General features: G+C 43.8%; 1 protein-coding gene across 1 annotated transcript in view; it reads right to left on the bottom strand.

Moving 5' to 3' along the window:
- SPTBN5 (spectrin beta, non-erythrocytic 5) overlaps window positions 1–14,585 on the bottom strand; it is a 2,284,272-nt gene that overhangs the window by 1,768,547 nt on the left and 501,140 nt on the right. The window contains exon 18 of the mRNA XM_086937224.1: window positions 5,543–5,794. Within this exon, the coding sequence (XP_086793350.1) occupies window positions 5,543–5,794 (252 nt within the window). The remainder of the gene's footprint in view (window positions 1–5,542; window positions 5,795–14,585) is intronic.

Below are 14,585 nucleotides of genomic sequence, written 5' to 3'. Positions count from 1 at the left end.
GCCACAAAGAGCTGGTTGGATTTGCGGAAGGTTTTTGTCTTCTCAAAATAAAACTTTAGGCAGAGTTTAAGATCCAGAGAATGTACAGTCCTCTCTGCCATAGTGTGAGGATGTGGAAAGAAAGAGCATAAGACTACAGGCTAGTTGAGATGGAAGTCCGACGGGACCTTTGGTACAAATGTTGGGTTTGTGTGTAATATCACTCTGTCTTCTTTCAATTGCAGAAAAGGCTCTTGAATTGAGAAAGCCTGGAGCTCACTTAATGTTGAAGTAAGGGTGAGAAGGAGTGCAGTTTTCCAAGAGAGATACTTAAGATCAGCTCTATGTATCGGCTCAAAGAGATGTTTCATGAGCTGATTAAGAACTGTGTTGAGCTGCTAAGTAGGAGGTAAAGTCTTCACAGGAGGAAAAGTCCTGAAGAGACCTTTAAGAAACTGTTTGATCAATCTGTGAGACCAGAGAGAAGAGCCAACAGAAGATCTTCTCTAATGGGATATTGCCGTCAAGTGAACCCTGATGGAGGGATGATCAAGACCTGCGTTCGCTAAATGGAGAAGGTAAGGCAATATTTGTACTGGAGAAGAAGAAAAAGGATGTACTTTCTGAGTTTTACACCAAAGGCAAAACCTCTTCCACTTCAAAGAGAATGTCTTGTTAGTACTGTCTACTCGAGCCCGAGCTAGAATGGCCCTACAATCCGGCAGAATATTTAGATTCTGAGACTCTTTGAACTCAGGAGCCAAGCGGATAACCTGAGAGATGCTGGATTCGGATGCTAGACTTGCTGGTTGTTCATTGTGAGGAGAGAAGTAAACTGCTTCAACCGTATTGGGGGTTCCAGAGAAAGAAGGTGAAGCTCTGTGAACTAATGTTGGCGTGGCCAAGCTGGGGCTACTAGAATGAGTGTGCAAGGCTCTGCTTTCAATTTCTTGAGGACTCTGGGAATCATTGGAAAAGGTGGAAAAGCGTAGGCAAAGACGTTGCACCATGCGATCGAAAATGCATTCCCTAGAGATCCCTTCTGCGGATGCCAGCTTGTGAAGTGTTGGCATTTGGCGCTGTGCCTTGTAGCAAATAGATCGATGAGAGGAGTGCCCCATTGTGAGAATATTTGGTTGAGGATCCCCTGGTCCATTTCCCAGTTGTGACACATTGTGTGCTGCCTGCTTAGTGTATCGGCTAGAACATTGTCCGTGCCTGGGACATAATCCGCCCGAAAGGAGATATTGTGCAGGATCAAACAGTTCCAGATTTTTTGCGACTCGCGAGAGAGTGTTAGAGAGCGAGTTCCTCCCTGCTTGTTGAGATAGTGCATTGTCGTGGTGTTTTCCGTACGCACAAGCACTAGAGAATTCTTGATTCTTGGAAGGAAAGCTTGAAGAGCGAGGAAGACCGCCCGTAGTTCGAGGAGATTTATATGAAGACCATTTTTTCGAAGGGGTACCACTTCCCACTTATCTGCAGTTCCCCAACCTCCCAGTGAGGCGTCTGTTGTGATGATATGCGGCGAAGCTGGAAGCAAGAAAGGAAAGCCTTGAGAAAGGTTCTGAGGACAAATCCACTATTGCAGAGCCTTGACCATCTGGGGGTCATTCGTATGAGATCGTCAATTGAACCTGTGCATTGGACCCATTGCACTGAGAGCGCCTCTTGGACAGGGCGCATGTGGAGACGGCAGTGTGGAACTAGTAAGATACATGATGACATCATTCCGAGTAGGGACTTGAAGAGGCCAACTGACAAGGACCTCTTGAAAGTTATGAAAATAGCCAGTGACAGAAGCTTGTCCTTTCTTTCCTGTGATGGAAAAGCTTTCTTCTGTTTTGTGTCGAGGGTAGCGCCTAGGAAATTTATACGCTGAGAAGGCAGAAGGACTGATTTGGCCAGAATGAGTGTGAGTCCCAAACAATTGAAAAGCTGTAGACAAGCGTTGGAAGACCTGGACGCGTCTACTAAGGAAGGTGCCTTGATCAGCCAGTCGTCCAGATATGGAAAAACTTGATGGTGTTGCCTGAGATATGCAGCCACTGGAGAAAGGCATTTCGTAAAGATGCGTGGTGCAGACTTGTGCAAGAAAGGAAGGATGCGGAATTGAAAGTGTCTGCCCGCTACTGTAAACTTTAAGAACTTTTTGTGATTCCGGTGAATAGGGATATGAAAAGAAGCATCCTGAAGATCCAGAGACACCATGTAATCTTCCGCATCTAGAAGTTGTAAAACCTCCTGGATTATCACCATACGAAACAACTGCTTTTTCAAGAATTTGTTGAGGGCTCTGAGGTCTAAATTTGGTCTCCATTTCTTCTCCTTTTTCTGTATCAGGAAGAAACAGGAGTAAACTCCTTTCCCCCGTCTGGAGCATAAGAGAAATCTCCCGGAGAAGTATACGTAGATTTTTGTGAAGCATAGGTCGGGGAGGGGTTTGAGGAGGGATGTGAATACATTCCAGTGAATGACCGAATTGAACTAATTGCAGAACACAACGGTCCGTTGTAATTTGCTTCCAATTTGTTAGAAAATGGGAAATTCTTACTCCAATTTTTGAGGGTGGAGATGAATTGGAGACTGGCTGAAGTGAAGGGTCATTGTCGTCAAGCAGCGCCTTTTTGTTGACTTTTATCACGAAAGGATGATTTACCATAAGATATTTGCTGCTGCTGCTGGCGCTGTTGATACTGTGGTCGATGTTGTTGACCAGAAGAGTAGGACGACCGATATTGGTAATTACCTCTAAAAGAGGACTGCCCTCTCCCCCTTGATCCACGAAAGGAAGGATTTTTGAATTGGAGGGTTCCCAAGGGTCTGGCTGCGTCCGTATCTTTCTTTATACTTTGGAGAGCCTCATCAATCTGTGGCCCAAAAAGAAACTGGCCATCATAGGACATATCCAAGATCTTCGTTTGTTTTTCAGGTCGAAAAGAAGTAAACTGAGCAGAGTTCAGAGAAGACTCCCTTAGCACGACGTGCGGTAGAAAATCTGAGGGACAGGAGCTCCTTCCAGGAACGTTCTAAAGGGAGGTGATAGCTGATTGGCTCTTCTCTAGAGTTTGGTCCTTTTTACAAAAGGACTTGGATATGTTACTAATGTGGGGCTTTTGGCCTATTACTCTATATGTCTAATGGGACATTACTTTATATATGTACCGGGGCCTCCCATCCCGATGCAGGATAATTCAGGCATGTGAATCTATGAAAGATACCCTAATACTGGATAATTGTGAGTACCTCGCTAAGGACATCGTGTATTTTGCACCAGTACCTTTGAATTTGGTCACAGTCCCACAACATACGCATGAAGGTTTCCTCATCTCCACAGTGTCTTCTGCAGTTCCTGTCCCCTGCTCTCCCCATTTTCACCAGATATGGCCCTGTTATGAATACTCTATGCAAACTTTTGAGCTGGACGCGACGCAGCCTAGCTGAGATGGTCACTTCCCGTGGGGAGGCCACTGCCACTGTCCAGCCCTCATCATCAAGGGCTATACAGCCCCTTTCCCATTCCTCTCTTGTGTGTCGGAGTGGGTCACTTGAGGTATTGATCAGTTTTTTGTAAGTCAGTAATATGGCCTTCGATAGCAGGTACCCGTCTAACAGCCTATCCTTGAGAGGCGAGGATTCCGGAGGAGTGACTCAATTCATAATCTTGATTGTCAAGTCACATTCTTTCTAATATAATAATCATGGATAAAATTCACACAAAACACAGTGTATAGTGGCTTAGCAATGCTTGGAAAACTGCTTATGGAGGTAAATGTGCCTTTTTAAATTTGCTTCCACAGTGAGCTAAAAGGGTGCATTCAGTTGGCAAAATGATGTGCAATCTGTGGCACAAAACAACTGTCAGAGATGTGCTTAATGTGCTGAGTAACTAGTTAACTATTTCTTTAAAACACAACAGGAAATGAGAGGACCAGAGAATGTCTCACTATCTCATCACAAACTCGGGTAAAAGACACAAAAGTAGCCAGAATCTACAAACTGTAACAAGCCTTTTCTACATGACCACAAAGGAATTAATCTCTGTTCACAAAGGGTACAGTATATCATATTCCATTGGTTTACAGTTTTCTTTCCCAAACACACAGAGGAGCCGGAAAAAGCAAGAAGAGAAAGCTAGAGAATGGCAAGTTCAAAAACTCTGAATGATCCTCAGCTAGTGTTAGGATGGTTTGTCCAAAGATATTCTTTCCATTGGATTGGATCAAATACAACAAAAGCAGCGGAAGGGGAGCCATACACCCTAATACCTCCTGACATGAGACATGATTGTTCTGTGTTACCACTCCATGTTGATGATGCCATCTACAGCCATAGTGCACTATGAGTGGACTGCACACCTACAATGGCTGGATGATTTCTTAATCACTAGTGCTACTGAACACAAGATTATGTACAGGAAACTATTATTAAACTTTATTGATTTGCCAAAATCATACTAGGTAGAAAGTGATATTTACCCATCTCATGTTTCTGCTCTGCATTATGATTCAATAGTGTACTGCTAAGGGCCAATGTCAAAGGTCTCAATTGAGACAACACATTGGTGAAATGCAACACTGAACACTGAACATTGAATAGTTGACATACAAAGATACTTAGTATGTATTCTCCATATGTAAATGTTATCCACTGGAGCACCTGAGGAAATCTACAACTCTCATTAATTGTCTTGAGAACTAATGCCATTCTTTGAAAATTCCAGAAAAGTCAGAAATATACCCCAAATGTAGTTGTGATTCAAGGGGACCACGTTTTCACTTTTCTAAGGTGCCCTTTATGAATCATTTATTAAAAGGATCAAAAGGCAGTCTGTAAATAGAAAATACAAGCATTTATAACAATGGGGCAGATTTATCATGTTCGTAGAACGGGAGCTCCTTTATAACGGCGACAGAGATCCCTCCCTGCAAACACAATGGTCCACCCGCCCAATTTATATGCGACGTGCCATGGTGATGATGACTCTGTCACCTCTATAGTCAAACTTCTGATTGGGCGGTCGGGGCATTGGCTATAAGTACATCTGCCCATTTAAGATGGGCAAACATATAGCTGTTTTTTTACTCTCCATTCTTACCAGGCAAAACCTGGTGGTAAGGGGCAGTAAAAAACAAAAAATGCCTATCTTGTCATGGGAGATGACTCCCATTGCGAAGGAGCATTATCTTTTTTATTTACAAAAAGAAAATCCAGGTTACAGATTTTCTTTTTGAAAATTAAAAAGAAATACGTTTTGAGCTAGGCTCTGTCATGTTGACGAAGCTGTGTTATTAAACTGCATAAAGCATTGACACGAGCTGCCGTTACATCGATTTCTGCCAATGCTTTAGAAATGTCCGCCAGCCTGGTGGTCATTTAAAAATTTGGCGTGTGGCATCTCTGCCAGGGCATGCAGTAAATTACTTTGTCACTCTGGTGGAGAAATGGGCTGCCGGTTGAGATATAAATCTGGCTCTTACTTTTAATGTAATTGTTTAGTATAAATGAGTCACAGATTACACAGAAAAGTAATATGACATAGATAATTTCTCAATCAACTTACGATTTTGCCATGTTCTTTAGGTACAAGATTTTGCATTCCAGTGCATAAATGTCATGCTCAGTGTTGGCCAGTGATCGTCTCTCTGCTTCGAGACCCATTGGAGTACTGCTTGGCTCGGCACCTGTACACTGGCTTATCTTGTCTTGAAGAAGCAGCTGCATGCTCTGACAATCTTCCAGGAAGGTTCTCACATCTGCCACACCAATTAACTCTGAATCCTTCTTTTCCTTCATAGCTTCGATATTGCTCCACCTATAGGTATTACAGTAAAGCATAGGCATTGTATTTCAGTTGAAATTTGGTAATCTGCTAGCATTACTGTATCAAAATGTGCTCAACTCCAAGAGAAGGGGACTAAATCATGATATTGAACAACACTGGCCCACTAAGGATTCAAGTAGCCATACAGCATCAGTGACCCTTTATGAGCTGTGCTCTTTTCAAACTATTTTTCTTGATATTTTGCAGATGTGTAGTCAATGAGAGAGTTTTGGGGAAAGTCAAAGGCTAGCAGTGAAGAGGCTTGGACCCTAAGGCTGAAGCTTTAACATATTGTGTATGTCAAATGTGTTACCATAAATTGCTTAAAAAAAAGTAACAAAAGATTTGACTCCTTTAATGGATCATTCTGTTTGGGTTTTATTCCTAGTCCCTATATTGTGTGCTTCTAGTAAATAGGGTGTTAGTCTCAGCTGGTCAGAAGTATTGCACTTCACTACTTCAGTGCTAAAATCTTGCCAGGCTCTTAACTTTGTGGGACCATCAATAGTTTGCTCGACAAGTTCATAAAGAATGTGCGTATCTGAACTGTGCCAATAGCCAGCCAGGTGTTAAAAGCTCTGTTTTAACCTGGTCATGGATAATTCTCCCAAATAAAAAAATGATTCCAGGTTATCTACAGAAAATGTTACTATCACAAATAAAATCCCCAGTCTACCACCATTTATCCATCCAAGTGGATGAAGGGCATGCACCAAATTCTCATGTGGGCCAGAAGATGCTAAGGAACAAATCTCCATCAAAGTGCCTCATCAAGGGGTTCAATGGGTATTGTACCACACACCCTACGTGGAGCGCGACATGATGATGAAGCATGTCACCTTGATAGGGGGAACCTGGAAGGAATTTTCCCTAGGGCTTAAGGATAAACCCAACTTGAATAACTAGTCACTATTGAATCTTTGAAAACTACAATCAACTCTCTTAACACTGGAACACTGGTTCTTGCCTAGCTGACTGCTACCACAATTACATTTTCAAGGGGCTGGTTTCTATTCTTGCTTCTTTCCTCTTGGAGTTGGTAAACTGTTATTTTGGTACAGTATCTGCGTCCCTAGAAAGAGCCCGGATCAGTCCCCTGTTTAATAAGTCTCATCTTGAATTGTAACCTGTTTAGAAGATGTGGACCATTTTCCTCTCGTACTTCTAACCATCAAAGAGGTGGCAACAATTAAGCTGAAGCCCTATCTAGGACAGACCTCTAACCTGGAAACTCAGCTGTCTGGCTGTACATAAGGCAAAAAAGCTGAGACTACTCCACTTGATGAATATAGTGGCTTGTTTGATGTCTTTGACAAAGGAGAAGCAGCTACGCTTTTTAGACATTTCAAGAGCCATTTACACCTTCAACCAACCTTCACCGAACGTATCCTCTCGCTCTCACCACAAAGAAAATCTCCAACAACTTCATGAAGAATGTTGTTGACTGGATGAGGGCCAACTGTCTGAAACTCAAGTTGGACAAAACTGAAGTGCTGATCTTTGGCAGCAGTGCCTCTCCCTGGAACAACTCCTGGTGACCCTACGAACTGGAACTCCCTCTCACACCGATCGACCGTGCCCGCAACCCCTGCATCATCCTGGATACCAAACTCACCATGAAACAACAGATCAGCCTCCCCTGGAATGACTCCTGGTGGCCTGCCGATTTGGGGCCCACTCCCACACCGTCAGACCACGCCCGAAACCTCTGCATCATACTGGGCAGCAAGCGCACAGTGAAAGAACAGATCAATGCCATCTCCTCTGCCTGGTTCCATGCTCTACGCAAGCTCCGAAGAACCGTCAAATGATTCCCCATCGGAATTAGAAAAACAGTAATGCAAGCCCTTATCACCAGCCGGCTGGACTATGGCAATGCATTGTATGCAGGAACCACCACTAAACTCATTAGAAGATTCCAGGTGATACAGAATGCAGCAGCCCGACTTATCCTCAAACTGCCCAAATGGACCCACGTCACCCAACATCTCAGGAACCTCCACTGGCTCCCCATCAAGAAAAGATGCCAATTCAAGCTACTGACACACGCCTACAAAGCTCTCCATGACCAAGGACCAGTATAAATGAACCATTGCCTTAACTTCCACCAGACACCCGCTGACCTTCGATTCGCCTCCCATCCACATAAGTGCAAATCCACCGAAGCCACAGTGGAGGCCATCCTTCTCTTACCTCGCTGCCAAGTCTTGGAAAAGCCTGCTATTCCACCTTTGAATGTTACCCTTGCTAGATGACTTCAGGAAGAAACTCAAGACCTGCAGCCTATCGCCCAGATAGGCAGTCAGTACTTGTAAGCTGTGCTTTACAAGTACTGACTGATTGATTCAACCACCATACCCTTTATGAGAAGCTGGAGGAGGTGAGGGGAGCAGGTCGAGTCTAACAGTGCGAAATTTGTACTGTTCCATCATTGAGAACTTTACTTCTGATTGGTGTCCTGTGACTTCTGGCGTGCCTCTGGAGTCATATATCACCACTATTTTTTAATACACGTCCCTTTTCCATTCACCTAACAGTGCCATCTAAAACTGGATGAACAGCAGTTAGCACTCCATTAACAATGCAATGACTAAGCTTTTGCTTTGTAATCAGTCATCAGAAATTCATTGCCTCTCAGGAGTAGTATCCATCTATTGCAGTTCATCAATATGAGATATCCACTTACACAAAGTTAAAACCTTCTATTTTATTTTAGTTTGAGTTTTTATAGAGCGCAAACTTGACCCATTAGAGTATCAGGACGCTTTACAGGAAGCATCAGTAGCAAACATCAGACTTGGCGGGGTCTGGATACATAAGGGATAAAAGGACAAGAAGTTACATTTACATTTACATTTTACGAGAAGCGAAGGTCCCTTGGTTCATAGAGGGAAGCCCGGTAGTTCCGGGTGCATAGTGACAGGGTACTCCAGGGGTGTACCTTAGACGGAAGTAGAGCAAGGCCTCTGGAAGAATAGAGGGCAAAACAATTTAGCGAGGAATTTGCCCATTAGGAAGGTTTTGGCATCCTTTTTGAAGCAAGCCAGAGAAGGGATTCTTCTAATGGCGGGCGGGAGTCAGCTCCATATTCTCGGTGCAGCCCCAGAGAAGGCCTGAATGTAAGTTTTCTTTTTACGAAAGCATGCAGGTTGGAGCAAGAGGTCTCTGGTGGATCAGGAGTTTCTGGTTCCTCTGGATATCAGGAGTTTCTGGGCAAGATATGCAGGGGAGTTTGAGTATAATGCCTTATGCGTGATACATGCCAATTTGAGTTGGATTCTGGCCTCTAGAGGATGCCAGTTCAGAGCTTTCAGATGTGGTGAAATATGGTTGAATTTACCTGAGACTGTTAGTAGTCTGGCGGCCGCATTGAGGCAGGCTTTTAAAGGTGTCAGGGAGATCTTGGGTAGACCAGAGAGGGTAGAGCAGCCATATTTGAGTCTAGAGATGACTAGTGACTGGACTGCCATTTTTAGGTCAGGAGTGTCAAGGAAGGGTTTTAGTTTCCTTGGGTAGCTCAGGTGGCATCTGGCTGATTTGACCATTGAATTGATGTGGTCCTGCATGCTCAGGTTACAGTCCAGAGTTATTCCAAGTGATTTGGCTGAGTCCACGATGGTCGGAGGGCAGTTTAAGGTTGTGATGGCCTTAATCCATATCTGAAGCTCGGGGTTGGTTTTGGGTGGGGAAATTAGTAGAAATTCTGTCTTCTTTGCGTTGAGTTTGTTTTGGTTGGAGGAGAGCCATTAGACAGTCAGTTTCAAGGCATCATTCAGGAAAAGAATCTCCTCAAAGGAGGAGATTTTGATGTAGGCCTGGGTGTCGTCAGAGTACATATAGTAGGAGAAATTCGCGGTGTGCAGTACTTCGGCAAGCGGTTCGAGATAGAGGTTGAAGAGGGTGGGGGACAGAGTTGAAACTTGGGGGACTCCAACCGTGACTGGAGAGGGAGCAGACAGGTTGCCTTTAATTAGGAATCTCTGAGACCGTTTTTGTAGGAAGGATCTAAACCAATCCAGAACAGAGCCATCCATTCCCATCCTGAGTTTGAGGCGTTCAAGTAATTTTTCATGGTTGACCGTGTCGAAGGCCAAGGATAGATCTTGGAGGATTAGGAGACAGGTTTTGCCTTGGACAAGGGGTTGAAGAGCATCATCCACGATGTGGAGAATGGTGGTTTCCATGCTGTGCCCAGGCCTGAAACCGGATTGGAAGTCATCTAGTAGGTGGAAGTTGGTGATGTGTTGGCTCAGCTGTTGTTGCGCACAATTCTCCAGAACTTTAGCTAAGAGTGGGATGTTAGAAATAGGTCTAAAGTTGTCAGGGGAGGCAGGGTCAAGCGCTGTTTTTTTAGGATGGGTAGGACTTGGCCGGCTTTCAGAAAGTGGGGTATCGATCCCTGAATTAGGGTGGCGTTAATTATTGCAGTCCAGCTAGGGATGATGGATTGGGTGGTGGCAGCTAGGGAGTTAGGGGGGAGTGGGTTATTAAAGTGGTTGTTCGGTTTTAAGGTGGATAGAATGTTTGAGATGGATGTTCGTCATAGATTTCGAACTTGGTCCAGTGCGCTTGGTTTTCGGAGATGCCTGTGGAGGTGGCTCGGAGGGAGGAGGCAGATATGGAAGGGTTGAGAGTAGGTAGCAGATCTCAGCTTATTATCTAAGGCTGTGATTTTGTCAGAGAAGAACAAGGAGAATTCCTCAGATGATATTAGTGACTTGGGGTTTTCTTTCACTGTTTTGGCCAGTTTGTTGGATTGGTGTTTGACCAGTTCGAAGAGTTTGTGGGGTCTGGTCTTGGCGTTCCCCAGCTCAGACCTGAAGAATTCTTTTTTTGCGTTAAGAATGTTCCTCTTGTAGGCATTTCTGGCCTGGCGGAGAAGTTTTAAATGTGCAGCTGAGGGATGCTGTCTCCAGATTCTTTCGGATTGCCAGAGGGATTTCCTCTTGCTGTTGAGAGACCCATTGAACCAGGGGTTTCTGTCTTTGATTTGGGTTCTTTTTAATTTTAGCTGGGCAAGGTCATCAAGAATGTTAGTTATAGTCACAGAGTAATGATCGTTGCGGTCACTGACCGTTGTGATATGGAGGGAGGGGAGGTCAGACTTGCAACAAGCTGCCAATTCCCTGGGATCAAGGCTCTTGGTGTCTCTAATCCAGCGTTTAGGGATCATAGGTTGCGGTGCCCTAGTCTTGTGGGTGCCAGGTAATAGGAATGTGAAAGCGTGGTGGTCCGATCAGTCACAAGGGTCTATAGCGACAGGCTTGACTGTGGATTCCTTAGCGATGATCCAGTCTAGAGTGGCGCCTTTCGAGTGTATTGGAAGTGAACAGGCTTGGGTTAGGGCTTGGTCGGCCAGGAAATTTTTGATGGCGTTGACATGAATTCCATAATTCTGTAGTCAGTCTATAGTTGTGCTAGATAAATCCTTTAAAGAGGCCAATGCACTTTCTATTCAGAATCCTATGGCTGATGTCACTGATTCTTTCCTGCATAGTTATTTTCCGGTCAGCACGCGGACCCTCTGGAATCTGGCTATTTTTGTATTCGAAATTCTGTTGGGACTGGACTTATGTATTTTAAGGTCGAGCATTCAAGACCTCTTGTATGTACTTTAGTATATACTTATATGTGTATGTACTTTGTGGCTCTGGAGATCAGCCCTAGGACTTGTCTGCTTCCACTTAGGAGCTTTTTTCTGTTCAACTGCCTCTATTTAACAGACTTGATAAAAAACGACCAGTAGAGGTCAGTAAAATACCAGAATTGCTATCTGCTGAGGGACTTTCTTTTCTACATTTTTTTGGCATCTCCCTCTATTTAACTTTCTTGATAGAAACGCCCAGCAGAGGTCAGTAAAATTACAGAATCACTTTAGCATTCTCTAGATTTCAGTCCAAAGAAATTGTCTTCCACAAGCACCCGTAGGCAATAATTTTTTTTTCAAATCATGTATTTTTAGTGATATGACCACCGAAGGCCCTGATTTTATATTAAAAACAAAGCTTTGGACTATACAATTTCCTGCTGTAAGGCAATGTTTCTCTCCATGTGATCCCATACCTGGCATGTCACGCAGTTTGGTGCTTACTTTCCCTCCATGTTAAATAACAGTAGATGTTTCAGCACCCAGGCTAATGTGCTGTATAGCTAAATACATACAAGGTCCTAGAGGGGAGACTGATTGCATTGCAAATGCTTGTTTTTATCCCTGTGACCATAGTGGTATATCTTGCAATGCTTTGTGTTATTATGGTAACAGCATCTTCACAAAGTACCCTATTTTTCACATGAAAATTGCTGGGACTGAGGGTCCGACCCATGAATTTCCTTACATGAGACAGATTGAAAGTCTGACTTCAGTGCTTTAAAAAATGTTAGTCTCGTCCGATCACGTGATGCGCTGTTGTTGGTTCTATTTGAACATTTCTATCAGTTACACACTGCTGAATCTGCATTATACTAAGCACCTTCAGAGCAAACACTGAATTTATACTGAGCTTAAAATGTAACCTCGTTTAAATATTTGTAGAGAGACGCTGAGAAAAAACATCAAAGATATAAAAACTTGAGGAACAAAATAACTGATTTTGGAGAGCAGAACACTGAGAAAATATGTTTAATTCTGTACTATATTAATTTTATCAACCAAGTTACAGGTATTCATTTATAACATACCAAATGTATTGGCAAAGCCAACAGGTCTGTCATAGGCTGCCAACTTTTTACCTGTACCAATGCTGATTTTGTTTTGTAAACATCAATGCACATGCATTGCCCGTTACCTTGAAATGGTTTCTGTTATAAAGTATTGCAAAAACCATGCAATAACATGCATGTGTGCGAACCGATGAGCAAACATCTTTGAATGTTTTTCACTTTTCTAAAACCATGCAAAGATGGCCACCAATGTGCCTGAATCTATACATGTACATGTCGATCTTTTAATAGTTTTCATTACAGTAAAAAAATATTAAAACATGGCTGTCGATTCATGTGCAAATGAGCGTGTCAACACAAAGGTGTCCATCATTCAATGATTTTCATTACAGTAAAAAAATAAACTTTAGAAGATGGACCTACATGTGTGCTGCACGTGCATAGATAGCCTTTTCAGGTGTTTTATAACGAAATAATGAATTATGTGTGTGGTGCAACTGGGTGGGGGGCTGTCTGGCCAATACCAATGTAAATGAAACAAGCCTTGCCTAATAGCCAAAATAGTTTTTGAACTGAAAAAGCGCACATTGCCACAGGGTATAGCCTAAAATGGGGGAAAATAGACCCTGGACAAATCACTGAGAAAGTGATTAAAGCAGCATACCCTTACATTTAGGGAGATTTGTAGAGCGCATGGTGACGCCGACGGCGTGTCCCCGCGCTGAGATCCTCGTGCAGGCTGGAGAGGTGGGAGAAGGAACACTATTGGGAGTAGAGAAGTGTTTTCAGTTTAGCTCTGAAGGTGGACTCTGAGGGTTCCAGGCGGAGAGCCACAGGGAGTTCATTCCAACTGGACGCTGCCAGGTACCTAAAGGACCTGCCACCCATCCTGGCTTTGGACACCTTAGGAATGGCCAGGCGTCGCGTGCCAGATGATCTAAGGGAACGCACGGGCTCATATTGTGTCAGAAGGTCTTGCAAGGGGAGGGGTGCCCTATCGTTGATGATCCGGTGACACGTGCAGAGTGCTTTGAATTTCACCCTGTTTCTCACCGGGAGCCAGTGAAGTGTTTGAAGTGCGGATTTTGAGGCTGATCTTCTGGGCCGTCTGAGGACCAGCCGGGCTGCGGCATTTTTTAAAACCTGCAGACGGTTTAAGTTCTTCTCGAGGGTCCCCAAGTAGAGCAGGTTGCCATAGTCCATTTTGGAGGTGACTAAGGCGTGCACAAGTGTTTGGCGGGCTTTGATGGGAAGGAACTCCAAGACCTTCCTGAGGGTCTTGAGGGTCCCAAAGCATGAACCGATCACACGGTTGACCTGAGGTCCGAAAGTGACATTATAAAATGTCTTGACTTTACTCTGACAGAGGAGGAAGTTATAATTAACTTCCGAAAAATTCTAGCTGTCATTAAGGGCCTTTTGACAAAAACATCAAAGGTAGAAACTCTAAATAAAAGAGGCTGGTTTGACCACAGTTGTACCTCGGCACACACTAAGCTTAAATTGGCCCTGAACAATGAAAACAGAGACCCACGGGTAATAGCAAGACTCAGAAAGGAGTATCTCTCCGCTCGAAAGCAGAGAAAAGCCGAATTGAAGCAGACCCTTTGGGATGAACTACATAAAAGCGCCCTACAGAAAAACAGTGAGGCCTTTTGGCGAGTAGTAAAGTCCCCTTTTCTAGCTGACGATAACCTCCCTAAAATAGAAGTAGCTATAGAAGAAGGAGCCTGGATTTCTCACTTCTCAAAAATATTTAGGAAACAGACATCCTTTGAGAGTGAAGAAATAATTCAACCAGTTGCTGACTACCCTATTCAAATAGAATTTGACCTTTCCGAAGTCCTTACGGCCATAAATCTAAGTGAAAACGGAAAAGCTCCGGCCCAAATGGAGTCCCGGTGGACATTTTCAAACACAATACAGACCTATGGGCCCCTATGTTGACTAGGGTGTGCACTGCAGCGGCAAAAAAAGGGTTCCTGGAATCTTGGACCAAGTCTATCATTGTCCCGATCTTCAAAAAAGGAGACCATCAAGACCCTACCTGCTATCGACCAATCTCATTATTGGATTCAGTGGGTAAGGTAGCAGGTAGGGTCATACTTGAGCGTCTCCAACA

This window comes from Lissotriton vulgaris, chromosome 9, assembly GCF_964263255.1.
Source record: "Lissotriton vulgaris chromosome 9, aLisVul1.2, whole genome shotgun sequence".
Lineage (NCBI taxonomy): Eukaryota > Metazoa > Chordata > Amphibia > Caudata > Salamandridae > Lissotriton > Lissotriton vulgaris.
The sequence above is the reverse complement of the archived record's forward strand: the minus strand, read 5'-3'. Positions and strand labels throughout refer to the sequence as shown.